This window comes from Centropristis striata, chromosome 13 (genome assembly GCF_030273125.1).
Source record: "Centropristis striata isolate RG_2023a ecotype Rhode Island chromosome 13, C.striata_1.0, whole genome shotgun sequence".
Lineage (NCBI taxonomy): Eukaryota > Metazoa > Chordata > Actinopteri > Perciformes > Serranidae > Centropristis > Centropristis striata.
The window spans coordinates 7,187,550-7,202,307 of record NC_081529.1 but is presented as its reverse complement, the minus strand read 5'-3'; the positions used below and the strand labels follow the sequence as shown (position 1 = coordinate 7,202,307).

Genomic DNA, 14,758 nt, shown 5'->3' with positions numbered 1-14,758 from the left:
TCCATTGTTTGACTCTGCACGGCGACAACGCGCTGCACTTTACTTTTCCAAACAATTCAACACTTATCCCAAGCAGAGCACTTGAATGCCGCCCCCTTGATTTTGACTGAATCCAAATTAAACTGCAAATTTATAAATTTACACATATTGAGGTAGAAGCATTGCTTATTCTTGTTGCATCCTCTTGTACAGAGACACAGGAAACCATGATGATACAAGTATTTAATCGAGGCCGTTTCCACTGGGAATTAAGCAATATATATAGATATTTTATATATATAGCATAAACAATATTTCATAAAACTCGACTTTGTAGTATAAATATGTTAACTGTGTAAAGATTTGCCTCACCAACTGTGTCAGAAAAAATGTGGATTTCAAGCTTGGTGCATGTTTAATTTCCTACTGTATCTGATTTCTTAATGCAGTGACTAGTCCCATGCATGAAGTTGAACACAGGCATAGTATATCTACATGATAGCATCAACTTTTCAGGAGAATTCAGTGAAATGTTGACATGCCAGAAGCTATATATTCATTAAAATCAAACATGCATGTAATGTTTCTGTGGGGCCATCTTAAGGGCTTGTGGCCACTGGACTAAAAAGATAACCTTTTCTGTATTATGTTGCATTAAAGTTATACTCAAGGCAAATTATTGTGATTTTAGTATAATCTCAAACAACATTCCCTTTTTATTTGTCTCATGTCGCGGTGGATATGACTTAAGATAAGTTTCTGTTTCATGCTGTTCGTCCACAAGAATGTAGATCCAATGCACACACCGACCTAGGTACTGTAGTGTTTACACCTCTGCGGCTTCTCACCCTGACCCTACTGCGTTCACTCTCCATGTTTGGCGCCCCATCAAACCACAAACTGATGCCCAGGAGAGAAAACCAGGCTGTGAGAGGCAGCCAGTGCTGCTATGGCTGTCCAGCTATAGGCTCCAGATTAATGGTTGATAGTGTAACCTGTATGAAGTAGAAATCCTAGATTTCCTGAGATGTGAACCTAATCTCTATTTTTCTATTCAATACATTTTTTCTTCCCTTGTGCCTAGATTTTGGTTCGCTCTTTGACCTGGAGCATGACCTCCCAGACGAGCTCATCAGTTCCTCGGACCTGGGGCTGACCAACGGAGGGGATGTCAGCCAGCTCCATACCAGTCTTAGTGGACTAGGAGGAGGGCTCGGTTTGGGAGGCCAGGATGCCGCTGCAAAACACAAACAGCTGTCTGAACTATTGCGTGCTGCACCAGCACAGCAGGGTGGCCCCACTTCCAACAGCACAGCACCCGGGGCTTCCATGGGGATGATGGGGGGTGTCGGTGGACCTCAAGGCATGCCCCCCCAGGGCCAGCAGCAGCAACCTGGATTAATGCAGCAGGTTGGGATGGTTGGGCTCAATCGGGCAGCTGCCATGATGGGTGCCCAGAAGGGCAACAGTGGACCACAGCAGCAAGGCCTGATGGGGGGACAGGTGATGAATGGCTCACCAAGAATGGGTTACCCTGGCAGTGCAGGCATGGGTAACAATAGTAATCTGTTGGCGGAAACCCTACAGCAGCAGGGCAACCAGCAAATGGGACCCGGGGGTCAGGCAGGCATGAGACCACAACAACCGGGAGCACTGAACAAGGTAAGGACACTGAACCTAGCATGGCTACACGTTGCAGATACTCTGGTTGTTGGCCAGAATTGAATGTCTCAGTAAAAACTGTTTTAGAGCAAATTATCAATTGTTCTTGAGCTGTTAATTTGAATTGAGACTAAAATGTTCCAAATGCCTGCAGGCCTGAATCAAGTTTGGTTTTAGTGCTCCACTGAATCCAAGTCCTTCTGTTTACACAGAATTTGGTATAAAAAAATGGTTGGTCAATATTTATAGCTGTGGAAATCCTTGAAAGCGCATCAATTGGATTTAAAAAATATGCATGAAATTTAAGTTATGTCAATCCATACGAACAGGTGAAACATGAAAAAAAATGTGTTTAACGCAATTTGTTCTATAGAATGCTGATTAAAAAACATTCAATAATGTGATATAGAAGTGAAATGATCAGTATACTCTATTTTACTGTATATAAATTTGTAATTTACCACAAGTATAAGGTTATGGAAAAGCTTGAAAATGATTAACAAGTAACCCTGGTTCCACTCTGGCCATTTGGTAGAAGTGGGAACACATACATGTTTTAAATGCAGCAGAAATAATTGTTAATGTAATTGGTCTGAATGGAATTTCTTGAGTTAAAAAAGGAAGATTCATGGTTGTTTCGCCCTGTAAGTTATACTTGGGGGTTGATTCAGTCAACCGGTATTTTCATGTTCAAATCATGAAAGGCACGTGTTTTTTAACCTGGCTGATGCTGAAGTAGACCTGTAGTGGCTGCTCATGTGAGGCTGCTGAGGACGAGTTCTCCAGAGCAGGTGCAGGCCTGAGTGTGGTTGTGTGTTGGACTCACAGCTGCATCACTCCCCGCTCTGTGGTCTCGATGGTTAACCTCTTTGCTCGTCAATATGCCACAGGCAAACTGTTTTGATTGAAGGTGTGAAGGCAAGACTCGAAACAACTGTGTTAAATTGTTTAGCGCAACTAGCTGAACAATTTTTATCAGACTTCATTTGTCACATAGCAACATCAGCAAATCAAATTAAAAGAGAGACCAGGTTAGTAGCTGAAAAACTGTAGGCAGAATCTGAGACAAGAGTTGTTTACCTTGTGTTCAAAGCCTAAAAGAGTGGCATTTAGATTGGGTTGTGATGTTAATTTTGTAGAGTCAAGTAAGGTCAGGAGAAAGGGGGCTCGTCGCTCATGGCAAAAACCATAAAAGCAATTATTTTGGTATAATTATCTTTTAACCTGTAGATTTTCTTGGACTTTAAACGGAATAAAACAGAAAAAATGTTAAAAATGGGGGAAAAAATGGCACAAACACATTTTACCTTGTTTGCATATTTGTTGGAGGCCAAAATTTTGATTTAAATTAAAACGAATCATCTAGCCCTAAGAAAGGGAAGCTAATACTGTAACTGAGCAATGGAAGCACATTTAGAAGGATTCATTAATAGTATTGGAAGATGAGTCCATGCAATTTAGCTGACACTTTTCTCAGTGATACTGTCAACAAGTTTAAATAGTCCAATATCGTTTGATACGTATGTAGTTGTTTTGCCGTTTTTAAACTCGTGAGAATGCATTGTTTCCTTCAATGTTCATCAGTTTATATCAGTTGGCTGGTGGCTTAATTCATGCTTTTATATGTCATTAAAGGTGGTGTTAATTTAATGTATTTATTTCCTTATTTTCCACTTTTGTCTGCACACCTAATCTCTTTTCCTGCCCATCTTCTTTCATCTTTCACCTCCCCTCACCCTGCTCTCCAGATGAGTATGATGGCCAATGCGGGCCCCTATGGCGGTCCGTACGGCCAGTCTGGCCAGGGGCTGCCTGGAGCAGGGCTGGGCCCTCAGCTCCAGAATAAGGCGGGCCTGCCCAACAATATGGCCTCCCAGTTCAACATGGACAAGAAGGCACCAGGTCAAGGCATGCCGGGGATGGTAAGATTGTTTTTTTGTTTTTGAAGAGGTGGATAAACTACCACCATAGAAGCCACTTCTGGTACTGTAGATTAAGTTTGCATTTTAACTATAATTCAAATGCATTTTGTGTCAGATCCATCCCTGTCTTGGTAGTGTTAAGTAGGGCTGTACCTTAATCAGAATTTTTGGATTTGGTTCCTTTTTTCTATTTGACAATCCTAAAATCCACTGGGCCAAGTTTCATTGTGTATACCCCTGTTTCATAATGAACCATAATATTTTTCACGCTTCTCAGTTAGTGCGGTCTAGGCAGCCTGCCCATGTGTTTTCAAAATTTACAATCTTACCCACTTCACACAGGGTGTGTGGAGGTGAAAACCCAGGCAGGTTATGAACTTCTCTCTCAAGCTCTTTTCGCAGATTTTGAGTTTTGCTGTTTTCCACCATTGTAAACAGTTTCTGCTTTTCGAGGTGATCTAACAACAAACTAGTGCGTTTCCGGTTTAGCCCCGCCTTAAGAACCACAGGGCAAAGGACCTGATTAAAAACTTACTATATAAATATTTTACTGGTCTGGCATGAGGGTTTTAATTGAAGTCCATGTAGAGGTGAACTTTCTTTTACACCAACCTTATCACATTATAACATTCTATCATTCATCCCTTTGATTGTCACCTCCCCTGACCATCTCAGATCCAAGCCATGGAAAAGTCTGCTGGAGCAAGCTGTGTTTTGGTATTTAGCTTTATACTTTTTCCTCTTTCGTTCTGTAACGACAACTCTGTGATGACAGTGTATTTGTATATTAAATTTGCCTACAAACAGAGAATGGAACAGGTAGCATGTATAGCAAGTTGGGAGGGTTATTATTATATGACAATCTTTCACTTTCAGGAATGCAGACCTACGCTTGAACAGGTGGCATTTATCAAGTTCAAACAAGAGATTTATGACGGATTGTGCAAATAAGAGCGTTTGAATCTGACTGTGCGTGAGGTCTGTTGTGTAATTTGTGCATTAGGAGTTGAGTTAGGGAAGGATGGAGGTCCCATCCACATCCTTGTTTCATCATTGACCATGAGTCATCAGACCTTTTTCAATGAAGGAACAGCTTTTTTCCAGGTAGCTACATACCAGTTTAATTTTTACGGACAACTCTAAAGTTGACAGTGAAAAATTAGTAACTGGTTGCTAAATTAGCTGCAAGTTATCCTCCAGATGTTTTATATGAACTCATAATCATCTCAAAGGGGAAGCAGCCTGGCCTGATCATCAGAATGACTGTCATGGACGGGGTCTTTGAAGAAGTAGCTCAAATCACTATTACAATAATCTTACCTAATTCAGAGAAATTAATCCTTTTGAAGTAAGATTACCCAAATGTCCATGGACTTCTCAGTCGGATTACAGTGAGTCACTGTACGTTCTTAACCTTCCTGTTCACGTCTTTGAACTGTGTAAATGTACGACATCTCAGGGAAAGATGTTGCCCCGTTTGTTTGTTTGCCGATTCAAACTCTTTGTTTCTCTCATGTCCCTCACACCGTCACATGCATCTTAATTGTCAGTGACTCAAATTAAAGCTAGACAAGCTGATCGGCTGTTGAGTAACTAGAAATTGCCGAACAGATGTTTGTCCAACAGAGACGTATATTAAAAACTCTTTAAATATCTATCAGCCTCAAAATCGAATGTTGGTCAAGCTGTAATGTGAGTGAAAGTTGGACATTATGGTATTATTGATCAACAAGGCACTGATCATTTTCAACATAAAGAAGTGGTCAGTAGTCAGCAGAGCATGTGTTGGCAGCACTGTTGCATTATTTTTTATTCTTCTTGCTATTTGGCTGTAATCAAACACATGCTTTGTTTTTTCCTTTAAAAAAAGAACAGTGTCATTCAGACTTTAGGTGCTTTAACTCTTTTAATTACAGAATAGCTGGAAGCAGAATTCTGAAATTTACTTTTTTGCTTCATGTTTTATGAGCATTTGAGTGTTGGACAGATAAAGGCACACAGCCCATATTTTGTAACTGTTCCTTTTTAAATGAGCCATCATTACTACCATGGTTGTGATGTCACAACTACACTATATATAGTTGAAAGTGATCTTACATTCTCCGGCTGCAATGATGGTGCAGAGACTCGCAGAGTGCAGATGCAGAAAAGTACTGCAATGATGTTGGATGTCTGCAAATTTATCTCCCTTTTTTTGGATATGTGCTGCATTCTTTTTGAGATGGCAGTTTACCTAAAATAAGATTAAAAAATCACAACCGTATCACCAAATTCTTGCAAAAGCACAGCCCTAATATCTCTCTATGCAGGGTCACATTGGATTGATTTGGTATTTGCAGGGCTGCTACCAAATTGGTTATCGTAAGCGTTCCCATAATACCTGATCATTACAGCTTTGACTCTTTCTCACACTCATCTCTGCTTCCTCTCTCCTCTCTGTCCTCTCAGCAGCAGCAGCCCGGAGCAGTTGGTGGTGTATCCGTCGGCGGAGCAGCAGCAGTGGGAGGCGCTCAGGTTGGGCTAAATGCCGTAGGGGCGGGTCCCGGCGCAGCGCCCCCTACCGCAGACCCTGAGAAACGGAAGCTGATTCAACAGCAGCTGGTCCTCCTGCTCCACGCGCACAAGTGCCAGCGGAGGGAGCAGGCCAACGGGGAAGTGCGGCAGTGCAACCTGCCCCACTGCCGCACCATGAAGAACGTGCTCAACCACATGACTCATTGCCAGGCTGGCAAGTCCTGCCAGGGTGAGTCTGTTGAATTATGCTGATTGCTGGTTTTATGGTGGGTGGTTTATATCATAAACACAAGGCAGTGTTTAAAGTTGTCATGTATCTGCAATTCATTTTATCCTCTTTTTTTGCTTGTTCTTGTATGTTGTTTATATCCCTCTTGGTTTGCCTTCCAGTTTTTCATTGTATCAGAATGAGTTATTCTCTAGCTGCCTGTTGTGCTGTACTTTTTCCTTTCTCCTTCTCTCATCTGGACGTAGTTTTATTGTACTGAATGACTCATACAATAACTTTCTTAGTCTCTGGCTTCCCTCTCTTCCCTTTGACTCTCATCCTTGTCTCGTTATTCATCTCCCTCCTTCCCTCTGTCACAATTTCACTTGTTCTCCCTCTTCTCTCTTTTTCTCGTCTCTTCCCTTTTTCTCAAACTTCTCTCCATTTCTGTCTCTTCTCCCCCCAGTGGCACACTGTGCCTCATCCAGACAGATCATCTCTCATTGGAAGAATTGCACACGACATGACTGTCCTGTATGCCTGCCACTGAAAAACGCTGGAGACAAGAGGAATCAGCAGTGTGAGTGTGTCTGTCTTTGAGCAGTATACGTGGCTGTTACGATTCAATTATTTCACATTATTCACCAAGGAATGATGGAGAATCCTGTCAAAAAAAGTGAAGTTCATGATAACACGGTGGGAGATCCTAGTTATATTATTCCCAAGTTTACTTTTTATATTTTAAATATAAATACAGTGCAGATTCCAGAAAAGTTGGGACGTAGTGAAAACGCGAATAAAAACGGAATGCATCAAAGTCAGAATGAGTGTATATATTTCCAAAAAAACAAAATTTTCCTAGTTTGAGCATTAGATTCCCTGTTGGTCGATTTTAGGTTGCAAAGGATTTGCAAATCTTTGCATTCTGTTTTCTTTTTCTTTTCTTCCAACTTTTTTGAAACAAGGTTTGATCTGTGTCTCCTGTAGTGTGTAGGTCAGCTGGCAGGTCACTTTGACCTTTGTTGTGCAGAGACCTTAAATCAAAGCGAGCTCTTATCCTTTTGCTGTCACATATAAATTAAAATACTCTGTCTCTGGAGAAATGAGGAGAGATAAGAAAGCCAGGTGTACTTCTTTATGAGCGCATGTATTATTTTCAAACAAAAGATATCAGCTTTCCCTGTTTTCTGTCTCTGCTTGGGGGCAGATCACAGACGAATCTCTCTATAAAGTTTGCAAGTTAAACTTTATTATTTGTTTTTCTATTAATTTGTAATACAGGGTTAGTACAAAGTCTTGAAAGTTTGGGAAATGTTTAATTTTAACCATGTTTTGTTTTTAGAAATAAGCTTGAATTTCTTGATTTTCAACATAATGTGATGCTTCAATTACATAATCATTCATGTAAACCAGAACAGTTGAAATGAAACGATTACATCATATTTATTTGTTTGTTGTCTCCTGGTGTCTCACACTTGACAAGCTAAGCTAGCTAATGGCTAGATAAGTATTGCTGTAGATTGAGATGTGCTGACAAAGGCTTCAAAAGTCTGGAAAGTTTTCATATGTGATAAAACTCTAAGAACCCAGGATTAATTCAGTTTATTACAGACATTTCTGCAATAACAGTCTGTTCTAATCCACAGATGCTTTCTTACCTCTTCTCTTTCTCTCCTCCTGTTCTCTCCACAGCTCTTGTAAACAGTGCAGGGATGGGTTTGATGAACTCTTTAGGTTCAGGCGTGCCTAGCGGACAGTCGAACACTCCAAACCTGAACCCTCCAAACCAGATTGACCCCAGCTCTATAGAGAGGGCGTATGCTGCACTTGGCCTCACTTACCAGGGCAACCAGATACCACAGCAGCCATCGCAGCCCAACATGTCGAACCAGGGGCTGCAGGGGCAACCTGGGATGAGGACTTTGAACACAATGGGTTAGTTTGTATTTCTACCGTGCATATTGGACTATATACCAAGCGTGGAGGTTTTTATTCTTGACCTTGCTGACAGCATGTTTGACAAAAATAATATCAAATCAGAGGTCCAGCTAATGGGGCTGGCCCAGGTGTCATCATAGGACTTCTGGTGGAACTTAAGTAATGTTTGTATGGATGGTCTTTGGATTTGAATGGCCCCCTTGATCATTGTTATGCTAAGGAAGAAAATCTCCCACTGACGGGAATCAGTGAAGGTCTTTGGCTTGAAATTGTGCCGATTTGAAGATGCATCTTATATTAACAAGACATTGTTGTCAGTAATTTCTTATAAAATAATGTCTTCCAAACTCAAATTCTACAACTCTTTCCAGGTGGCAACTCTATGGGAGTAAATGGTGGAGTGGGGGTGCAATCCCCCAACCAGCAGTCCAGCCTACTGCCAAACGCCCTGTTGCATGGTAACATGAATCCACAGAGGTAGGACTGGTTTTCATATATCCCACTTTTAATTATCACTTTTAAGAAAGTCAAAATTAGTTCTGTATTTGCTGAAGTCTCACTCCTTACCTTCTTGTCTGTCCTGTCCTGTCTTTCCCAGTTTGATGAATGACGGTGTGGGGAACCTGGGCTCCATGCCCACGGCAACTCCTCCCTCTGCTGCAGGCATGAGGAAGTCTTGGCATGAAGACATCACACAAGACCTCCGCAACCACCTTGTCCACAAGCTGTGAGTTTGCTCTGTCTTGCAGGCGCCCCAGAGAAGGCTTAGTATTGCTCAGGAGCTAAAAATATGTTCCAGCTTGAATATCAGATCGTTTTCAGCGCCGCATGTCATTTGTGTTCCTTTTGCCTCAAGTTAATTGTACCTGTGTGTCCTTCTTGTTTGTGCATGTGTGAGAGTAGCGTGCAGGCCATCTTCCCCACTCCTGATCCAGCGGCCTTGAAGGACCGGCGGATGGAGAATCTGGTGGCTTACGCTCGAAAAGTAGAAGGGGACATGTACGAGTCAGCAAACAGCAGGGTAAAAAAAAGACACGCACATGTGACCAAAAGTTTCCAGTTAGGGATGAGGAAATAAAAGTGTTTATGTTAAGCTCTGTTGGGATGTATCCTGTAACATCCTCTCTCCCCTTTCCAGGCGGAGTACTACCACCTGCTGGCAGAGAAGATCTACAAGATCCAAAAAGAGCTGGAGGAAAAGAGGAGGACACGACTCCAGAAGCAGGGCATGATGCCCGGTCAGCCTGGTATAGCCTCCCCAGGCCTCCCGCAGGTGCCTCCCAGCATGGGACAGCCGCCCATGGCCCCTGGGCAACCCCCGAGTAAGCAAACATGCTGTTTTTACCTCCTTCACATACTCCTACGTGTCTGTAGACACACATAAATGCATGCAAATAATTTAAAAAATGTGACTGTTCAGCTTTTAGATCAGTCATATTCACTCATTGCCTAGCACATGTTTATATACATGGAATCACAGAAAACTGATCATTAAAAAATGTGTAGTTTTGAAGTGGAAAAACAGAACGAGCAAACTTGCAGACCAGTATTCTCATACTCTTAAGTATGATGAAGTTTGTTTGGTCCACTCTGCAGTTTTTCCCACCCTTTTAAACATCTTTCAGTCATCATGTTACTGGTATTCAGTGATCATGAAGCCAAGGTCTGTGATTCCCGTATCTCTTATCACCCTGTCAGATGGTCCTCACGCCGATCCGTCCATGGTCCGACCAACTGGACCCAATCAGATGGTCAGCAGGATGCAGAACCCAGCAGGTACGTCTCTAATGACTGTAAATATGAGCAAATACAACAGCTGTCTGACTTTCAAATAAAAGTTGACAGCCGTAGTGTGAACACACCAGGGAGTTTGTGTTCTCTTTACTTTTTGTTTTGACATGTCTCATTTCTATCTGTCTTCACTTCTAGGGATGAACCAATTTGGTCAGATGGGGATGCAGCCAATGGGTCAGAGATCTCCTCTTCCTCTTAATGCTCAAATGAACCAGGTTGGCATTGCTGTCACAATCTCTACTACAGATTACTTTGGTTTTGTATGGATTTATATAAAAAAGATTTTCCAAAATTGATACTCAGGCTTCCTAAAGGTCAATACATGTTGTTCTCCTAACCTAAGTACAGCAGAGTATTGAAGTTCACATTTGCATAAAAACTATTTAATCGTCATGCCACAGAATATCTGAAATCCTTTTTTGACTTTTGGATGAATAAGGCATAATTTCAGCCCAAACTTCACACACCTCTTGTTGTGTCGTTACAGATGGGTATGGGAACAACAAGGATGGGTCAGCCCAATGCCACACAGTTACAGAACCAGTACCTCCCTCCAGGCCAGTTTCCTGGGTCCAGCCCTGGACTTGGCTCTGGTCCTGTTGGCATGAACCAGCAAGGAGCACAGACTGCTGTGCCACCGGTAAGTGACAGAGTGACGGTACCTTGTAACGCAAAGTTTGATTAGAAACGGGCAGCAGATTATGTATGTGATGTAATGTGATTCAAACATATCTTCAGTTGGATGAGGGGAAACCTGCTGAACGAGGACAAACATCAGCATCAACTCTCTGAGCAGCTTTACAGGAATTTATGAATAGTGATGAATACTCTATAATTAACTGAACTGTCTATGGGGTTTTGGCACATAAATCATGACTGCTGTGAGAGATGGATCACAGTTCTTATTGGCTCTATCTAGAAGTTTGAAAACTGATTATTTGTGCTGTTTGGCCGTCTTCCCTATTTAATTAATTCACGTTATAGATTTTAAACAGTCTGATTGGAAATAAAGTGTTGTGTCTCAGAAGTTCCAGAGTTTTGTACCTGATAAAAACCTTTTTTTATAATTAGTCAGATCCATGTTGCTCCTCATTGTTTCTCTCATACTCTGGAGTTCCATCCAAAGTTTCTGTAAGAAAGATTTCTGACCTTTGTGTTGTCTCCTCTGCAGCAGAACCAGATGTCAACGCCGCCTTCCCTCCCAGCCAGCAGCCCTGCAGCACAGTCTGCCTCTTCTGCTCCAGGCTCTGCAGGCCCCGTAGGCTCCATGGGGTCGGGGAGTGCCAGTGGGGCTGGGCCTTTACCCAACCTGCCTCCATCTTCGACCCCCACCCAGCCTAACTCCTACCCTCACTGCCCACCCATCCGAACAAACTCGCCCTCACCGGCACGCAGCTTAACGCCTCAGCCGCATCAAACGCCCCCCACGTTACCTCGTTCTCAGACCCCACAGCCACAGACTCCCAGCACACCCCAGCTGCCCCCTCCACAGCATCCCCAACAACAACAACAACAACAACAGCAACAGCAGCAGCAGCAGCAGCAACAGCAGCAGCAGCAACAACAACAGCAGCAGCAGCAACAGCAGCAGCAGCAGCAGCAACAACAGCAACAACAACAAGCTTCACAGCAGCACCCGCCATCGGGGCAGGCAGCAAACTCTGAGAAGGCCAATCAGCTTCCACAGCAGACACTTGGGGGTGTGGCTTCTTCAGCTCCCCAAGCAGGTCAAGCTTCTTCTGTGCCTACCCAGAATGCTCATGTGCCATTGCAGCGGCCTCAGACCCCAGTGAGTAGATCACTCTGCTTTTTGCCCACTCTCTCCCCAACCCAGACTTGACTTACCCCTCTGAATCCCAATCAACTTCAGGACCTTTTTTTCTACTGTATTTAACTATAAAAGTCCTGCTCTATTGAAATGGAACAATAATAGCTAGAAGTAAGAATAACTCATGGTATTTCTGCTGTATAATAGTCATAGTACCATAAAGAAAAATAAATTGCAAGTTGAATTTTTTCTTCAACAATTTAATTATCAAATAAATTATCGATGCAAATATTTTTTTTAAAAGTGGACTCCACATGCTTTACATATTGAACTTTTTACCACTACTTACAACCCTCTCTTGTCCTCTCCTCTCTGCTCTGTGTAATCCGCCTGTGGTCGGGCCGAAGTTCACTAAATATTCAGTTGAGTTATTCATGGTTTTCCAATTGCACTGAGGAGTGCAGAATGTTGTGGTTTTTTTTTTTTACAGGAACTGGTATGGAATGCATACAGTATATTTTGGGCAAAATTTTAAATTGGGCGTATAGAATAAAGTGCTTTAGATGATTGCTTTTTTTAAGCTTTGATTTAGTTATTTTTATTGACAAAAGCATTTGTCCCATGATATGTTCAATGGCAGACAGAAATTGAAAAAAAAAACAGGAATAATTGTAGGATTTTAAACTTTCGGACGATATTAAAGGGTTTCATTTTGGTAATTTATTTATTTATTTTCAAACTCTGGGTTCAGAAGGTTAAACCACCTTGAAGCTTTATTCAGGGATGCTTTTGGCTACCTGCTCGCTTTGGTTCAGTGATTCTTTGGTTACAATTAGCAAAGGTGCCCTTGAAAAACATGTCTTTTTTGTGAACTCCTACCGTTTTTCTACGTAAACCTCACTTTATCCCTCTCTTTTTGCCGCAGCTATCTCCGAAGCCTTCTCTGACAGCAGATGGTCAGGTGTCCTCTCCCGCCTCGGTCAACAGCAGTGCTGATCCCAGCTCGCAGCACACCGTGGCGGACGGCTCTGCTCCCAGCCAGGAAGAAGTCAAGATGGAGGTGAAGAAGCAGGAGGAGGAGGATGACGGAGACGCAGAAGGAGAAGGCAAGGGGAAGATGGGCAAGGGTCAGCATGACGTAAAGACGGAGGAAAAACCAGAGGTAAGACGTTGACTTACTGACGGGCTTATTTGGGTGTCTGAAAATCCTGGAAATGTCTGTAATCATGTCTAAATTTCAGGCCTAAAGGGTTTTGATTTGGGGCCTTTTGAGGTTAAGATTTAAAAGAATCACATTGATGAGGAAAATTGTTATACTGACGCTTGAATCTCCATCTCAGATAAAGAAGGAGAAGCCATCAGGAGAGGGCTGTAAAGGCGAGCCCATGGATACATCATCAGGATCAGCGTCATCGTCAGTAGCAGCAAGTGAAGACAAGAAACCGGAGGTGAAGAAAGAGCCCAAAGAGGAAGAGGAGGGGTCAGGGTCAACGGCCAACAGCAGCTCTCCAGCCAGTGCTCAGAGCAAGAAGAAAAGTAAGTTGATTAACGGCCACGTTACCTGCACATCAATGGGTGGGTCGAGTGTTGAATCGCCTTTTCAGAGGTTATTTTTGGAGGATGACGTCAGAAAAAACTTGAATAACATTTCGGAGCTGGTGTGTAACTGTGATTGACACCGTGTGAGGTTGTATAATTTTTAACGTTACATTTTAAGGTAAAACATATGGACCTGATGTGCAAAAGGCCTTTATAATCTCTGTGCATTTAATGTGTACTCTGGCCTTTTGTTAAATGTGCCACATGATGAGCTCAGTAGAGTTTCACTGCCTTAAATGCAGCAGATTCATTTGTTTTTTCCATCTTTTCCAGTCTTTAAGCCGGAGGAGCTGCGTCAGGCTCTGATGCCCACCCTGGAAGCTTTGTACCGGCAGGACCCTGAGTCCCTGCCTTTCCGTCAGCCGGTGGACCCCCAGTTACTGGGAATACCCGTACGTATTCGAACTAGTAACAAAACTAACCTGGTAAGGGACTGCACTGGCTGCCATTTTGCTTCAACTCCTCTGAAAACGTAGCTTTTTTTGTTTGTTTGTTTTCCTTTTTCATCTTTGTCATAGTTGTCATATTTTCTGAATTTAATTTAGAACTCTGTCTACAGTTACGTTAGTCTTTCACTTGATTTTTCTCCCATCGCATGTCAGAAGTTAAGAAAGTGGGATTTGTGTGCGTGTGTTTGTGTGTATGTGTGAGTGTCTGTTCTCTTTTTTTGAAACTTCATGTCATCTTTAAATCAAAGCAATGACTCTTATGAACATTTGCCTTTCCTTTGATGGAACTGTTGTGAAGAGCAAAAAAATTAAATGATTCTGTATATGCAAATCTGATATAAAAAAATCAAACGTTTAAAGTTTTTTTTACAGATTCTCACAATGAAATTTATTTTTATATTAATCTAAAAGACAAAAGAGAGAGAATTTTGTATCATGCTCAATGTGTCTTTTCATAGCTCTCCAAATACAACAGTGATGACAGGTCTCCATAAGTATTTTAATGAGCAGAGTCCAAAGGAAGGATATCATTTGCTTTTGTTCATGAGTCAATTGCTTTGATTTATCACTTTAATTTGTTTGACTTTTGCCTTTTACATCACATTTTAGGTTTTTAATTTGAATCATGATTTTTGTAGTTTTCATCCCATTGCTAGCTTTCTAGTTCAGTTCCTCACCAGTAGTAGTGTGTTGGTGTTCAGGTGGGCAGTGTGTAGAGGTGGGACAATACCTTTACCCTCATTGCATCCAAATTAAGGGGAAAGCGTACAGGATTTGGCTTGAAACTATATGTTCTCAGATAAGTCACTGAGAGTTATGATATTAAGTTTAATAAGAGAGCGGCAGACTATTAGCTCCCCTCTCTACAGGAACCTCCACAGTCAAGTGATGTGACTTCCCACTGCTGTGTAATTATGTAATAATA

The 14,758-nt window shown here is 42.1% G+C and overlaps 1 protein-coding gene across 2 annotated transcripts in view; it reads left to right on the top strand.

Moving 5' to 3' along the window:
* Positions 1 to 14,758, top strand: part of ep300b (E1A binding protein p300 b) — a 38,624-nt gene that overhangs the window by 3,106 nt on the left and 20,760 nt on the right. The window contains exons 2-17 of one of the 2 annotated variants that reach the window (XM_059347477.1): positions 1,064 to 1,641; positions 3,390 to 3,563; positions 6,012 to 6,306; positions 6,752 to 6,865; positions 7,978 to 8,220; positions 8,595 to 8,700; positions 8,822 to 8,950; positions 9,127 to 9,244; positions 9,362 to 9,545; positions 9,922 to 9,999; positions 10,153 to 10,232; positions 10,505 to 10,657; positions 11,189 to 11,806; positions 12,711 to 12,947; positions 13,126 to 13,321; positions 13,658 to 13,776. In XM_059347477.1, coding sequence (XP_059203460.1) covers positions 1,064 to 1,641; positions 3,390 to 3,563; positions 6,012 to 6,306; positions 6,752 to 6,865; positions 7,978 to 8,220; positions 8,595 to 8,700; positions 8,822 to 8,950; positions 9,127 to 9,244; positions 9,362 to 9,545; positions 9,922 to 9,999; positions 10,153 to 10,232; positions 10,505 to 10,657; positions 11,189 to 11,806; positions 12,711 to 12,947; positions 13,126 to 13,321; positions 13,658 to 13,776 — 3,422 coding nt within the window. Of the gene's footprint in view, positions 1 to 1,063; positions 1,642 to 3,389; positions 3,564 to 6,011; positions 6,307 to 6,751; positions 6,866 to 7,977; positions 8,221 to 8,594; positions 8,701 to 8,821; positions 8,951 to 9,126; positions 9,245 to 9,361; positions 9,546 to 9,921; positions 10,000 to 10,152; positions 10,233 to 10,504; positions 10,658 to 11,188; positions 11,807 to 12,710; positions 12,948 to 13,125; positions 13,322 to 13,657; positions 13,810 to 14,758 lie in introns of both variants that reach the window. The other variant, XM_059347476.1, reaches the window with a different exon arrangement.